The 16,136-nt window shown below is 46.4% G+C and overlaps 1 protein-coding gene across 2 annotated transcripts in view; it reads right to left on the bottom strand.

Moving 5' to 3' along the window:
- clcn4 (chloride channel, voltage-sensitive 4) overlaps positions 1 to 16,136 on the bottom strand; it is a 36,706-nt gene that overhangs the window by 7,307 nt on the left and 13,263 nt on the right. The window contains exons 6-13 of one of the 2 annotated variants that reach the window (XM_080758313.1): positions 14,731 to 14,937; positions 13,360 to 13,440; positions 7,502 to 7,638; positions 7,214 to 7,333; positions 5,799 to 5,814; positions 5,272 to 5,544; positions 2,452 to 2,638; positions 660 to 925 (exon numbers count right to left, since the gene is read on the bottom strand). In XM_080758313.1, coding sequence (XP_080614439.1) covers positions 660 to 925; positions 2,452 to 2,638; positions 5,272 to 5,544; positions 5,799 to 5,814; positions 7,214 to 7,333; positions 7,502 to 7,638; positions 13,360 to 13,440; positions 14,731 to 14,937 — 1,287 coding nt within the window. Of the gene's footprint in view, positions 1 to 659; positions 926 to 2,451; positions 2,639 to 5,271; positions 5,561 to 5,798; positions 5,815 to 7,213; positions 7,334 to 7,501; positions 7,639 to 13,359; positions 13,441 to 14,730; positions 14,938 to 16,136 lie in introns of both variants that reach the window. The other variant, XM_080758312.1, reaches the window with a different exon arrangement.

Genomic DNA, 16,136 nt, shown 5'->3' with positions numbered 1-16,136 from the left:
ACCTGTCTCCCTCTCTCTCACCTGTCTCCCTCTCTCACCTGTCTCCCTCTCTCTCACCTGTCTCCCTCTCTCACCTGTCTCCCTCTCTCACCTGTCTCCCCCTCTCTCACCTGTCTCCCTCTCTCACCTGTCTCCCTCTCTCTCACCTGTCTCCCTCTCTCACCTGTCTCCCTCTCTCACCTGTCTCCCTCTCTCACCTCTCACCTGTCTCCCTCTCTCTCACCTGTCTCCCTCTCTCACCTCTCACCTGTCTCCCTCTCTCTCACCTGTCTCCCTCTCTCACCTCTCACCTGTCTCCCTCTCTCTCACCTGTCTCCCTCTCTCCCTCTCTCACCTGTCTCCCTCTCTCACCTGTCTCCCTCTCTCACCTCTCACCTGTCTCCCTCTCTCTCACCTGTCTCCCTCTCTCACCTGTCTCCCTCTCTCTCACCTGTCTCCCTCTCTCACCTGTCTCCCTCTCTCTCACCTGTCTCCCTCTCTCACCTGTCTCCCCCTCTCTCACCTGTCTCCCTCTCTCACCTGTCTCCCTCTCTCACCTGTCTCCCTCTCTCTCACCTGTCTCCCTCTCTCACCTGTCTCCCTCTCTCACCTGTCTCCCTCTCTCTCACCTGTCTCCCTCTCTCACCCGTCTCCCTCTCTCACCTGCCTCCCTCTCTCACCTGCGTGAGCACGGCGAGCGGCGGCTCGCTGCGCCGCGGCCTCATGACGTCGGTGGCCAGCGTGCGGTGGGAGAAGTCGTCGCGTACGTCCAGGTAGGGGTATCCGTTCAGCGTGATGTGCGACTCGTAGATTCCCTCCTTCCCGAAGGCGTCCGCCACCCACTTACTGGTGACCGCCGCCGCCATCAGCGGCACGATGTACTCCAGCCCGCCGGTCAGCTCGAACATGATGACCACCAGGGACACCGTCATGCGCGTCACGCCCCCTGGTGGTGGGAGGTTAAAAACCACATGGTGAGACCCCCCCTGGTGGTGGGAGGTTAAAACAACATGATGACCACCAGGGACACCGTCATGCGCGTCACGCCCCCCTGGTGGTGGGAGGTTAAAACCCCACCATGGTAGACTAACACTCACCCAGACAATTATAATTAAATATACAACAAGATATATTAGTGAACGAAAACCTGAACCTGTGAACCATGAATTAAATAACAAATAGGCACACACACGCGGCACGCCTCTGTTTTGCATAGGTGCTCTTCTCTATCCTCTCTATCTCTTGTCCTGTCTGTCTGTCTCTCTCTATCACTGTGGTCCGTCCGCGACCAACTGACCATGCACGTTCGACAGTCTATTTAGATTGCCTCGCAGTCGCTAGTCGCTGCAGTGGCTGCAGGACTGTCAACTGTCAATTATATTAATGTGCAGCCAAAATATATGGTACTGGTGGTGGTGGGCTGACTGGCTGGGTTAGCCTATACCTATCGCCGATGCGGTTCCCATGCACTTGCGCTGGGCTGGCACGGCACATTTGACATTCCAGTGACACGTCAGGTTTATTAAACGAGGAGGAGATTGCATATACCGTAACTCCAGAAAGACAAGTGCTGTTGGCCTGCTGTAGATTACAGTATATAGGCTACCCATGCATGTTGGGACTCTCCGCAGCTGCATTGCACTATAGGCTACTTTCCAACGTCATGGAAATATTCCAGCACAGACAGCCCAAAACCGCATGTATGCGCTCATGCAAAACACTGTTTAAATGGCTTAAATCAAGCGCGATTTTAATTGTAAAGTTGGAAAGCTCCTACAAATTTCATATGACACAAAGACACATCTTGTAGGTCTATTCCTTTTTTCTTTTCTTTTTATTTTTTTTACATGTGTAGCCCATATACATACAGTTTTATATTAACATTTTAGGAGTGAATACATATGTTTCGATGCCTGTGGCAGCCTCTCAGCTGGTCAAACAATGCTGCTCCGCCGTTCTACGACAGAAAAACAAGTGAGGACAAAGTGTACGCCAGCTCCTGACCAGACGTGAGTTCAATTTCAAGCTTTGCCGGAAATGGTAAATGTCGGTAATTTCGGCGTGCACCCATATTTTGGCGTACGCACGATAAATGATAAATGAGGGCCTAAGGGCCGATTCATACTCCTAATTTACCGCTGTTTCGGCGCTGTAGTGCTGAAATTATTTCGGCTTGTCAGAAATTTTCAGTAGCACCGAAGAGCCGACTTTAGGACGGTACCCGCCCCCCCCCCCCCCCCGAACCTCAAATGACGTCACATTGTAGGCTCTACAGCGCCGAACCGACTTTTATTCGGCTCTAAAATAGGAGTATGAATCGGCCCTAACACTCACCCAGACAGGCGGCGGCCCCCACCATGGCGTAGAGTCCAACACTCACCCAGACAGGCGGCGGCCCCCACCATGGCGTAGAGTCCAACACTCACCCAGACAGGCGGCGGCCCCCACCATGGCGTAGAGTCCAACACTCACCCAGACAGGCGGCGGCCCCCACCATGGCGTAGAGTCCGGGCGTGACGCAGTCGGCTCCCGGGCGGCACCAGTTCTTGAAGATGATCCAGTCGTGGTGGTGGAACGCCATCTGCTCCACGGCGATGCCCACCATGCGCCCGGCGATGGCGCCCACCGCCATGCTGGGGATGAACAGGCCCGACGGGATCTGGGGGGAGGGGGAGGGGCACATGGGGGAGGGGGGGGAGGGGCACATGGGGGAGGGGGAGGGGGGGCACATGGGGGAGGGGGAGACATGTGAGACATGAGACTGAACAATTACAATTAATTTACGGCTGTTATCAAAGCAAACCTGGGCTTCCATATAACACCTCAACAGTGACCTGGGCTTCCATAGAACACCTCAACAGTGACCTGGGCTTCCATAGAACACCTCAACAGTGACCTGGGCTTCCATAGAACACCTCAACAGTGACCTGGGCTTCCATATAACACCTCAACAGTGACCTGGGCTTCCATATAACACCTCAACAGTGACCTGGGCTTCCATATAACACCTCAACAGTGACCTGGGCTTCCATATGACACCTCAACAGTGACCTGGGCTTCCATATGACACCTCAACAGTGACCTGGGCTTCCATATAACACCTCAACAGTGACCTGGGCTTCCATATAACACCTCAACAGTGACCTGGGCTTCCATATGACACCTCAACAGTGACCTGGGCTTCCATAGAACACCTCAACAGTGACCTGGGCTTCCATATGACACCTCAACAGTGACCTGGGCTTCCATATGATCACCTCAACAGTGACCTGGTCTTCCATATGACACCTCAACAGTGACCTGGGCTTCCATATAACACCTCAACAGTGACCTGGGCTTCCATATGACACCTCAACAGTGACCTGGGCTTCCATATAACACCTCAACAGTGACCTGGGCTTCCATAGAACACCTCAACAGTGACCTGGGCTTCCATATGATCACCTCCATGCCACGCCCCATTGATCGATTGATTGATTGAAATATTTATTAACAGTTTGCAGAAGTACAGTACATTTCAAGCACAAACTCAATACAAAAGACTGTTAACTGTGAGTGGGACGACCCAATTAAAAATTACACTTGTTTACAACAGGGTCCACCTTGTTCAATTCATCAAAACATTTAGAGACGTACAAATAGACACTTCTATGTATAGTTAAAGAACAGAACAGGAATTCATCATAAAGGAAGCAAAAAGGGAAAAGAAACATATACAGTGAGGGGGGAAAAGGGGGGGGGGGGTGAAAATGTGTGAAATAATGTGTTCAAAAGTAGCCCAAGTAGTAACTGCATACATTAATATACTTTTCAGATGGTCGACATTTCTCGTTTTAAAAAAATCATTTTTTTTAGTGGTCTCGTAAAATATTCTAATTGCGAACGCAGTGAGCACTTACTATGAGACCTAGCAGATCATGTCTGTCCCGCTTTTGTGCCCATATATGGAGCTGAGTGATTACGTCACCATGACTCAGCCATAACCATATAAGGAGTCCCCAAAGCAGCTATACGTCCAAAACCCAAATATGTACGAGCTGCGTTCGCTTCCCGCATTTGCGCGTCTTACTGGTTCATTGAGATGATGATGATGATTTCATTTTCATGAAGCTGTACTCTGTAGCTCATCAAGATTAAAACAAAAAAATGTTTTAAATACTTCACTTTATGAGTTGAGAATAATGGAATGGAAGTTTCACTTTTTGAATTATATTACAGATGAGAATTAACTTTTACAAAATATTCTAATTAATTGAGATGGAACTGTAGAAACAGTTTAGAAGCCTTTTTCTTTTTTTTTAATCGGCTTAGTTATTTAACCCTAATTTAACCGCAGGAACCCCTTTTGGTGTTTTAAATATTATGTTATAATTTAGCTATTGAAAAATTGCAGATCTACAAGCTCATAGCACGCCACTGAGTGGCGCGCTACGAACTTGTAGTTCTGCTATTTTTTTCAAAAATAGTGAAAACATTTATTTCAGAAAACTGGAGGATTTAGAATATTTGTTTTTATTATACCTTCATGCCGAACGTGAATAATAATAATAATAATAATAATAATAATAATATAATAATATTATTATTATTTGTCACTGCTGCAATTATTCCTAATTTGTTTTGTATTTAAGTTATTTACGGCTCATGTTTGCTTATTCAATTGCATGTCTAAGTTGGACCGGAAGTGCCATTGTTTGGCTAATGCGGAACCCTTTATATGGCCGTCTGGTGTCAGGTAGACGGGAGACATGGTTGCACACCTGTCATTTGACAGTGTGATGCAGAAGTTCACGTTTATTGCTGTGTTCATGGCCATGGCACGGGCACTAGTGATCTTCTCATTCCCTTATGCTTGTAGAGCAGCCAGTAAGGTATGTTGAATACTGTTTGCTCGCCCAGAGTTGCTGTCGAAGTGTCCTTGAGCAAGACACTGAACCCCTAATTGCTCCTGATGTGCTAGTTGGTGCCTTGCATGGTTTCCGCTGCCATCGGTGTATGAATGAATGTGTGTGTGAATGGGTGAATGTAATGCACAATCTCTGTAAAGCGCCTTGGATAAAGGCGCTATATAAATGCACCATTTCTATTTACCATTTACCATGTTATTTTGGACTGTATTTTCTTTGTTTCATTCATGCTTTATGCTGTGTTGTTTATGCCATGTTATACTAAGCATTTGTTTATGTTTTGTTGTTGTTTACCTACAGTTCGACGTTGGTTTGTGTCCATCAGTATGCAGAACAACGGACTCGTGTTTGGACAAGAGCAGAGGGAGAGATATTATTAATATACCTTCATGCCGAACGTGAAGATGGTGATGACGATCTTGAAGACCAGCGCCAGCGCCAGCTGCCAGAGGGCGGTGTAGACCCCGGGGCCCGCGGGCCGGTCGGGTATGTCGTCCACGGGCCGCGACATGTTGGGGTTGTTGACGTAGTCGCACAGCTGGGACGACTCCAGGGCGCCGCAGTCGTTGAACAGCTCCGAGATCAGCTCCGACGTGCTGCGGCGCGTGTACGGGTTGGGGAACGCCACCAGCGCCGTGATGGCCGTCACCGCGATCACCTCCAGAACCGGGTACCTGGTGGAGGGAGACAGGGTTTAGAACCACCTCCAGAACCACCTCCAGAACCACCTCCAGGACCGGGTACCTGGTGGAGGGGGACAGGGTTTAAACAGGGTTTAGAACCACCTCCAGAACCGGGTACCTGGTGGAGGGGGACAGGGTTTAAACAGGGTTTAGAACCACCTCCAGAACCGGGTACCTGGTGGAGGGAGACAGGGTTTAGAACCACCTCCAGAACCACCTCCAGAACCACCTCCAGGACCGGGTACCTGGTGGAGGGGGACAGGGTTTAAACAGGGTTTAGAACCACCTCCAGAACCACCTCCAGAACCACCTCCAGGACCGGGTACCTGGTGGAGGGGGACAGGGTTTAAACAGGGTTTAGAACCACCTCCAGAACCACCTCCAGAACCACCTCCAGGACCGGGTACCTGGTGGAGGGGGACAGGGTTTAAACAGGGTTTAGAGCCACCTCCAGAACCACCTCCAGAACCACCTCCAGGACCGGGTACCTGGTGGAGGGGGACAGGGTTTAAACAGGGTTTAGAACCACCTCCAGAACCGGGTACCTGGTGGAGGGGGACAGGGTTTAGAACCACCTCCAGAACCGGGTACCTGGTGGAGGGAGACAGGGTTTAAACAGGGTTTAGAACCACCTCCAGAACCGGGTACCTGGTGGAGGGAGACAGGGTTTAGAACCACCTCCAGAACCACCTCCAGAACCAGGTACCTGGTGGAGGGAACAGGGTTTAAACAGGGTTTAGAACCACCTCCAGAACCGGGTACCTGGTGGAGGGGGACAGGGTTTAGAGCCACCTCCAGAACCTTACTCATAGTAAGTGCTCACTGCGTTCGCAATAACGAAGATTTGACGCACAGTTTCACGACTTTTCAAAAATAGCCTGTAGATCTGCTATTTTTCAACAGTTAAAGTATAACATAATGCTTGGAACACCAAAAGGGGTTCCTGTTTTGAACAGGTTAACGGTGGTTACCTGCCCAGCTGGGGTGGTCTTAGAGGTGGTCTTAGAGGTTCATACCTGCCCAGCTGGGTGGTCTTAGAGGCGGTCTTAGAGGTTCCTACCTGCCCAGCTGGGTGGTCTTAGAGGCGGTCTTAGAGGTTCATACCTGCCCAGCTGGGTGGTCTTAGAGGTGGTCTTAGAGGCGGTCTTAGAGGTTCCTACCTGCCCAGCTGGGCGGTCTTAGAGGCGGTCTTAGAGGCGGTCTTATAGGCGGTATTAGAGGCGGTCTTAGAGGCGGTCTTAGAGGCGGTATTAGAGGTTCCTACCTGCCCAGCTGGGTGGTCTTAGAGGCGGTCTTAGAGGCGGTCTTAGAGGCGGTCTTAGAGGCGGTCTTAGAGGCGGTCTTAGAGGTGGTCTTAGAGGTTCCTACCTGCCCAGCTGGGCGGTCTTAGAGGCGGTCTTAGAGGCGGTCTTAGAGGCGGTCTTAGAGGCGGTCTTAGAGGTTCCTACCTGCCCAGCTGGGCGGTCTTAGAGGCGGTCTTAGAGGCGGTCTTAGAGGCGGTCTTAGAGGCGGTCTTAGAGGCGGTCTTAGAGGCGGTCTTAGAGGTGGTCTTAGAGGTTCCTACCTGCCCAGCTGGGCGGTCTTAGAGGCGGTCTTAGAGGCGGTCTTAGAGGCGGTCTTAGAGGCGGTCTTAGAGGTTCCTACCTGCCCAGCTGGGTGGTCTTGCGCCGGCGGCACCAGGCGATGTTGGCGCGGATGAAGAGGGTCCCCCACAGCCCGCCGAACACGCCCAGCAGGATGAACGGAACCAGCTCCGCCATGTACCTGTTTGTATTGGACAGAACCACGTAACGGAACCACAGAACCATGTAACAGAGCCACACAACCATGTGACAGAACCACAGAACCATGTAACAGAGCCACAGAACCATGTGACCATGTAAAGTCGAGAGGGTACAGAGGGAACCAAATGGACCCGTTGTTATTCCTTACCAGGGCGTGTGGTACTCCACGTAGAACAGCACCAGACGGCTGTTCCCGAACGGGTTGATGGAGCGCAGGGTGAACGCCGCCACCAGGGCGGCGAAGAAGGACCGCCACAACGTCTTCAGAGGGAAGTAGTAGCTCACCTGAGGGTTAAATAAGGACCTGTATTTAAGGGTATTCACCTCACCTGAGGAGGTTAAATAAGGACCTTTATTTAAGGATATTCACCTCACCTGAGGAGGAAAAGACAGGGTTTAATAGTGACCTTTATTTAAGGATATTCACCTCACCTGAGGAGGAAAAGACAGGGTTTAATAATGACCTTTATTTAAGGATATTCACCTCACCTGAGGAGGAAAAGACAGGGTTTAATAATGACCTTTATTTAAGGATATTCACCTCACCTGAGGAGGAAAAGACAGGGTTTAATAATGACCTTTATTTAAGGATATTCACCTCACCTGAGGAGGAAAAGACAGGGTTTAATAATGACCTTTATTTAAGGGTATTCACCTCACCTGAGGAGGAAAAGACAGGGTTTAATAGTGACCTTTATTTAAGGATATTCACCTCACCTGAGGAGGAAAAGACAGGGTTTAATAGTGACCTTTATTTAAGGATATTCACCTCACCTGAGGAGGAAAAGACAGGGTTTAATAGTGACCTTTATTTAAGGGTATTCACCTCACCTGAGGAGGAAAAGACAGGGTTTAATAATGACCTTTATTTAAGGATATTCACCTCACCTGAGGAGGAAAAGACAGGGTTTAATAATGACCTTTATTTAAGGATATTCACCTCACCTGAGGAGGAAAAGACAGGGTTTAATAGTGACCTTTATTTAAGGGTATTCACCTCACCTGAGGAGGAAAAGACAGGGTTTAATAATGACCTTTATTTAAGGATATTCACCTCACCTGAGGAGGAAAAGACAGGGTTTAATAATGACCTTTATTTAAGGGTATTCACCTCACCTGAGGAGGAAAAGACAGGGTTTAATAATGACCTTTATTTAAGGGTATTCACCTCACCTGAGGAGGAAAAGACAGGGTTTAATAATGACCTTTATTTAAGGGTATTCACCTCACCTGAGGAGGAAAAGACAGGGTTTAATAATGACCTTTATTTAAGGGTATTCACCTCACCTGAGGAGGAAAAGACAGGGTTTAATAATGACCTTTATTTAAGGGTATTCACCTCACCTGAGGAGGAAAAGACAGGGTTTAATAATGACCTTTATTTAAGGATATTCACCTCACCTGAGGAGGAAAAGACAGGGTTTAATAATGACCTTTATTTAAGGATATTCATCTTCACAGTTTGACTCCATAAAACACTTTACCCACATTTTAATTTAATTTAGCGTCAAACATTTTGCAGGTGTGGAGGATGCATGTGTTCCATTCAGTGTTGTTTTCGTCGACTAAAACTAAGAGGAAAAATGTTTCTCGACTACCTTTTTTCACTGAGGAAAGCCAAATGGAAACTAAATTAAAGCTAAGCTATGATGACTAAAACTAAGACTAAATGTTTGACAATTGCGTCAACAGATAAAAACTAGACTAAAATGAAAGGAAGGGACTAGTGGACAAGGGATCCAGTGTAAGTCATTTTAGACTTGGTTGCATGCTGAAAATAGCAGATCTACAAGCTCACAACGCATCAGCAGTCATTACGACGGCGTCAAGGCACGCCAAAATACATTTTAGTTGACTAAATCAACTGTAGATTTAGTCGACTAAAATGTGACTAATGACTAAAACCAAAATCAAAATGTGCTGCTGGTTCCATTCAACTAAGCACTCAGGCTGTTTTCTCTTCACGTGATACACAGTCATAGATCACCACCTTGTGGCCTTTTTGAGTATTGCAACCTGCAGCTACCAACCTGACTTGTGCCAACTCTCACACAAAGCCATTCATTCATTGCACTACAGATTATAGATTTGAGAACGGTTTTGTATTCTTAAAATATGTGACCGCATCTGACCGAGGCGAGTCATTGACATTAATTTTTATTTTTTTCCGTTTTTTAATTAATGTCATGTGAAAGCAGGGAATCATAGCTTCAAATTGACATTATTGGTGGTTCAGTTTGACCCACCAGTTTTGGAGATATGGCTTATAGAGTAATATAATGTCTAGCAGAGAAACAGCGAGTTGAGAATGCAAGAGAATGCAAGAATACTGACATTATGAATTTCAGGCAAAAATGAATTGCATTACTAAAATCTGAAGAACAAAAAGTAATCTATAAATTGGGTGCTTTTCTGAAAAATGTTCTTCCACTGTACAAATAGGGAAAGCCTTCCGATATGTCTATGCATATCGTGTAATCTGTAATGTATTGTATACTTCCGATTGTATACTTTTATGAATCTGTGCTCCAAACCATGTGATCATGGTCGTGAGTTAAATAAATGATGATGATGATGATGATGATGAGAAAACAGGCTTGAAAGGTTCACTTCTGTGGACTCTAACATTACACCTAGCTACATGTTTAAGCATTTATTTAATATTTACATGTCTTCTGTGGTCTCTAACATTACACCTAGCTACATGTTTAAGCATTTATTTCATATTTACATGTCTTCTGTGGTCTCTAACATTACACCTAGCTACATGTTCAAGCATTTATTTCATATTTACATGTCTTCTGTGGTCTCTAACATTACACCTAGCTACATGTTTAAGCATTTATTTCATATTTACATGTCTTCTGTGGTCTCTAACATTACACCTAGCTACATGTTTAAGCATTTATTTCATATTTACATGTCTTCTGTGGACTCTAACATTTCACCTAGCTACATGTTTAAGCATTTATTTCATATTTACATGTCTTCTGTGGTCTCTAACATTAAACCTAGCTACACGTTTAAGCATTTATTTCATATTTACATGTCTTCTGTGGTCTCTAACATTACACCTATAGCTACATGTTTAAGCATTTATTTAATATTTACATGTCTTCTGTGGTCTCTAACATTACACCTAGCTACATGTTTAAGCATTTATTTCATATTTACATGTCTTCTGTGGTCTCTAACATTACACCTAGCTACATGTTCAAGCATTTATTTCATATTTACATGTCTTCTGTGGTCTCTAACATTACACCTAGCTACATGTTTAAGCATTTATTTCATATTTACATGTCTTCTGTGGTCTCTAACATTACACCTAGCTACATGTTTAAGCATTTATTTCATATTTACATGTCTTCTGTGGACTCTAACATTTCACCTAGCTACATGTTTAAGCATTTATTTCATATTTACATGTCTTCTGTGGTCTCTAACATTAAACCTAGCTACACGTTTAAGCATTTATTTCATATTTACATGTCTTCTGTGGTCTCTAACATTACACCTATAGCTACATGTTTAAGCATTTATTTCATATTTACATGTCTTCTGTGGACTCTAACATTTCACCTAGCTACGCGTTTAAGCATTTATTTCATATTTACATGTCTTCTGTGGTCTCTAACATTACACCTAGCTACACGTTTAATTGTCAATTTCAGCTCTAACATTTATTCCAGACATGCTCTAGTATGTGAAGAGTCTGCCTGTGCTATTAACTCATTTTGGATTAAAAAATAAATAAAGAAATCAGTGTTTCTCCTCTCCTGTTAAGTCTTCCCGATATGACTGTCTCTGTATCTAAAAGAGTCACATATTTGTCAAGTGCAATAGGCTATGTTTATTCGGTGTGATTTTTAAAACCAGAAACTAGTAGCCAAAATGTGATTTTTATATGAAACTGGATCAAGTGTTGTTATCAGTATTTTAACCCATTTTGGGCGGGACCCCCTTTTGGTGTTTTAGCATTACGTTATACTTTAGCTATTGAAAAATAGCAGATCTACAAGCTCATAGCGCGGCACCGAGTGCCGCACTATAAACTTGTAGGTCTGCTATTTTTGAAAAATCGTGAAAATGTGCCTCAAATCATTGAATATATATTCTTTGAGTGAAAGTTTTTAACTCAAATCTTTGCTTCTGGGGGGGTTCCTGGAACAACATGTTTTCAGATGGGGGTCGGCGACCAATTACAGATAATTCTAGGGGTCCTTGACATGAAATATTGAGCACCACTGATATAGAAACATGAGGTATTTCAGAAAACTGTTTTTTAGAATCGGTCTCAGGTCTAAATGGGTTAAACATTATAAACCTACTAGTCTAGTCCTTCCACAGAAGTCCAGTAGAACTAATAGAGCACCGAAGTCCTGACGTAACTCGCTCATCCCGACGATTCCCCTGGTTCACGGAAGTAATTTCTCTATGGAGAATAACATGGGGTGATCTTAATATCGTCTACTATAAGCGTTGTGGTCCAAAAATAAACAAGCTGTCTCTGCGTTATTGTCAGGGAGGTGTCTCTGTATCGTTATATTGTCAGGGAGGTGTCTCTGTATCGTTATATTGTCAGGGAGGTGTCTCTGTATCTTTATATTGTTAGGGAGGTGTCTCTGTATCGTTATATTGTTAGGGAGGTGTCTCTGTATCGTTATATTGTCAGGGAGGTGTCTCTGTATCGTTATATTGTCAGGGAGGTGTCTCTGTATCGTTATATTGTCAGGGAGGTGTCTCTGTATCGTTATATTGTCAGGGAGGTGTCTCTGTATCGTTATATTGTCAGGGAGGTGTCTCTGTATCGTTATATTGTCAGGGAGGTGTCTCTGTATCGTTATATTGTCAGGGAGGTGTCTCTGTATCGTTTGCAACAGTCAGTCACTCATACATGATACAGTCTGCTTCTAGCGAAAATCTAACTAATTCAGCAGCAGTAACATTGGCGTTTTCTCTCAGTCAGTTGATTCTTCATATCCATATGAGTGAAGCGGCCGGGGTGACATGTTTATTTTTCAAACACAGTTGTTATATGAGGCGATCTAAAATCGCCTCAATGGGGATTTCAATGCAACTAAACAAATACATGAACCTGGGGACTGACGCCCTCTACTGAAAGTGACGTCAGACTTCGGTGCTCTATTGGGACCACCAGTCCAGAGTTAGTGAAGACTGTAAAGGCTGCAGTTCAAAAGGAACTAAATAATGTGAATTGTGGAGAAAACTAAATTAACTTGTGTGCAAGTTGGTAACTTTGGCAACGGCAAGATTTTCGAACTAGCGAACAAATTAATTTGTATAGGATTTATTGTTATTATGATATTGATTCATTCTTTATTATGATATTAAATAATGTGAATTGCGGGAAAAAGTAAATTTACTTGTGTGCAAGTTGCACGTTACAACGGTAACTTAGTTGCAACTCCAAGATTTTCGAACTAGCGAACAAATATTTTTGAAACATTGTATCACAAATGTGGCACGGGGGTCCCTGGGACAACGGGGGGGGGGGTCCAAATACATACATCATTTGGGGGTCCTTGAAATGAAAATGTGTTTCAATGTTTCAGAGTTTTAAACAGCATTAGGAAGGAATGAAGAATAATATACGCCCAAAGCCACTTACTAACACAGCCACATTTTCTGAAAAACCTTGTGTTTCTTTATCAGTGGTTCTCAATATTTCACCCCAGAAATGATATGTAATATGCCACCGACCCCCATCTGAAAATGTGTTGTTCCAGAGACCCCCCCCAGAAGCAAAGATTTGAGTTAAAAACGTTCACTCTGAAAGAATATATATTCAAAGATTTGAGGCACATTTTAACGATTAAAAAAAAATAGCAAACCTACAAGCTCGTAGCGCGGCACCTCTCCCACACTGTCCTCCAATAGGATGCTGTATTGAACCCACCTCTCCCACACTGTCCTCCAATAGGATGCTGTATTGAACCCACCTCTCCCACACTGTCCTCCAATAGGATGCTGTATTGAACCCACCTCTTCCAGACTGAAGAGAACTCCTCCAATAGGAGCTCCGAACGCCACCGACACCCCAGCGGCCGCTGCTGCCGATAGGACCTGTTCAGAGACACATACTGCGGTTTAACGTTTGGCTGCTTCTGATTGGACCTGTTCAGAGACACATACAGCGGTTTAACGTTTGGCTGCCTCTGATTGGACCTGGTCAGAGACACATACAGCGTTTTAACGTTTGGCTGCTTCTGATTGGACCTGGTCAGAGACACATACAGCGTTTTAACGTTTGGCTGCCTCTGATTGGACCTGGTCAGAGACACATACAGCGTTCATGTTTGGTTACAAAACTCGCCCGAACACTTTTATTAATAATGTGCATTCCTCCATCATCCATCACACCTATTTTACACATTTTCATAAAACGTAGTCAACATACGTTGACTACTGTTCTTCACTGAGGAAAACTGAATCAAAACTAAGCTCACATATGTATAGTTTATATATGTATAGTTTCATTATATAGATATTCCACTGTTACGTTCTTAGCTTACGCATGTTTCATGGTAAATGCTTTTTATGTGATGTATTCCCATGCTTTTTTGTTCTTGCTTAATGTAAATCGCTCTGGATTAAGAGTCTCTGCTAAATGCCTACATTGTATGATGACTAAAACTAAGGCTAAATATATTGACCATTTTGTCAACAAATACAAACAAGGCTAAGATGTTATAGCCTGGTTAATAAACCAGACCGAATCAGCCGTTGGCAAAAAGAAAATTGCCTGCCGGCGGATTACGGTCTGGAGAGGCTCAATTGTACGCCCATTTCCTACACCAGAGAAATGGGGCGGCCAATCGGGACACGGTATGCAATATGGGCGGGCTTTGGTACAGTGACTTTCAATGCTTGAGACCTTTGACTGACAGTAGCTCTGACCAATTGCGTCAAAGAGAAAATGTTTCAACCCGCCGCCCTGGAAATGAAATCCAAGCTGAGCCTCCCCAGACTAATATCCCGCGGTCCGTGCGATATTAGTCTGGTTTATTAACCAGGCTAAAGATGTTAGGGACTAGTGGACAAGGGATCCACTAGGGAGGGACTAGTGGACAAGGGCTCGCTAGGGAGGGACTAGTGGACAAGGGATCCACTAGGGAGGGACTAGTGGACAAGGGCTCCAATAGGGAGGGACTAGTGGACAAGGGCTCCACTAGGGAGGGACCACCTCAGAACAAAACCCACCTCAGAACAGAACCCACCTCAGAACAGAACCCGCCTCAGAACAGAACCCACCTCAGAACAGAACCCACCTCAGAACAGAACCCACCTCAGAACAGAACCCACCTCAGAACAGAACCCACCTCAGAACAGAACCCACCTCAGAACAGAACCCACCTCTCTCCTCTTCCCTTCGTTCTTGCTGTACTTGGAGAACAGGCTACAGAACAGGTTCCCACAGCAGCACGCCACGTGGACCAGAGGCCCCTCCTTCCCCAGGCTGAGGCCCGACGACACCGCGAGGACCAGGGTGACCGTCTTGATCAGCAGGGTCCACTTCCCCAGGTAGCCCCGGATGATGAACCCAGAGAGGATGGTCTTGATCTGTGTGGCAGAACATAGAAGAATAATACGTCTTGGTTAATGACAGTCAGGTTCAACTGGCTGACTGGCTGGCTGACTGACAGTGGGCGGTTCAGAGACCAGTCTGTGTCTCATAGGAGGGCTGTGGGCGGTTCAGAAACCAGTCTGTGTCTCATAGGAGGGCTGTGGGCGGTTCAGAGACCAGCCTGTGTCTCATAGGAGGGCTGTGGGCGGTTCAGAAACCAGCCTGTGTCTCATAGGAGGGCTGTGGGCAGTTCATAAACCAGTCTGTGTCTCATAGGAGGGCTGTGGGCGGTTCAGAAACCAGTCTGTGTCTCATAGGAGGGCTGTGGACGGTTCAGAAACCAGTCTGTGTCTCATAGGAGGGCTGTGGGCGGTTCAGAAACCAGTCTGTGTCTCATAGGAGGGCTGTGGGCGGTTCAGAAACCAGTCTGTGTCTCATAGGAGGGCTGTGGGCAGGTCAGAAACCAGTCTGTGTCTCATAGGAGGGCTGTGGGCGGTTCAGAAACCAGTCTGTGTCTCATAGGAGGGCTGTGGGCGGTTCAGAAACCAGTCTGTGTCTCATAGGAGGGCTGTGGGCAGGTCAGAAACCCAGTCCACAAGTGACCCGTCTGGACCTCTGCTCACCTCAGGGATCCTGTACTGCTCACCTCAGGGATCCCAGGCTGCTCACCTCAGGGATCCCAGACTGCTCACCTCAGGGATCCCAGACTGCTCACCTCAGGGATCCCAGACTGCTCACCTCAGGGATCCCAGACTGCTCACCCCAGGGATCCTGTACTGCTCACCTCAGGGATCCCAGACTGCTCACCTCAGGGATCCCAGACTGCTCACCTCAGGGATCCCAGACTGCTCACCTCAGGGATCCCGGACTGCTCACCTCAGGGATCCCAGACTGCTCACCTCAGGGATCCCAGACTGCTCACCTCAGGGATCCCAGACTGCTCACCTCAGGGATCCCAGACTGCTCACCTCAGGGATCCCAGACTGCTCACCCCAGGGATCCCAGACTGCTCACCTCAGGGATCCCAGACTGCTCACCTCAGGGATCCTGTACTGCTCACCTCAGGGATCCCAGGCTGCTCACCCCAGGGATCCCAGACTGCTCACCCCAGGGATCCCAGACTGCTCACCTCAGGGATCCCAGGCTGCTCACCCCAGGGATCCCAGACTGCTCACCCCAGGGATCCCAGACTGCT

The sequence above is a fragment of the Protomyctophum bolini genome (genome assembly GCF_963924005.1).
Source record: "Protomyctophum bolini genome assembly, chromosome: 24".
In the NCBI taxonomy this organism is placed as follows: Eukaryota; Metazoa; Chordata; class Actinopteri; order Myctophiformes; family Myctophidae; genus Protomyctophum; species Protomyctophum bolini.
The sequence above is the reverse complement of the archived record's forward strand: the minus strand, read 5'-3'. Positions and strand labels throughout refer to the sequence as shown.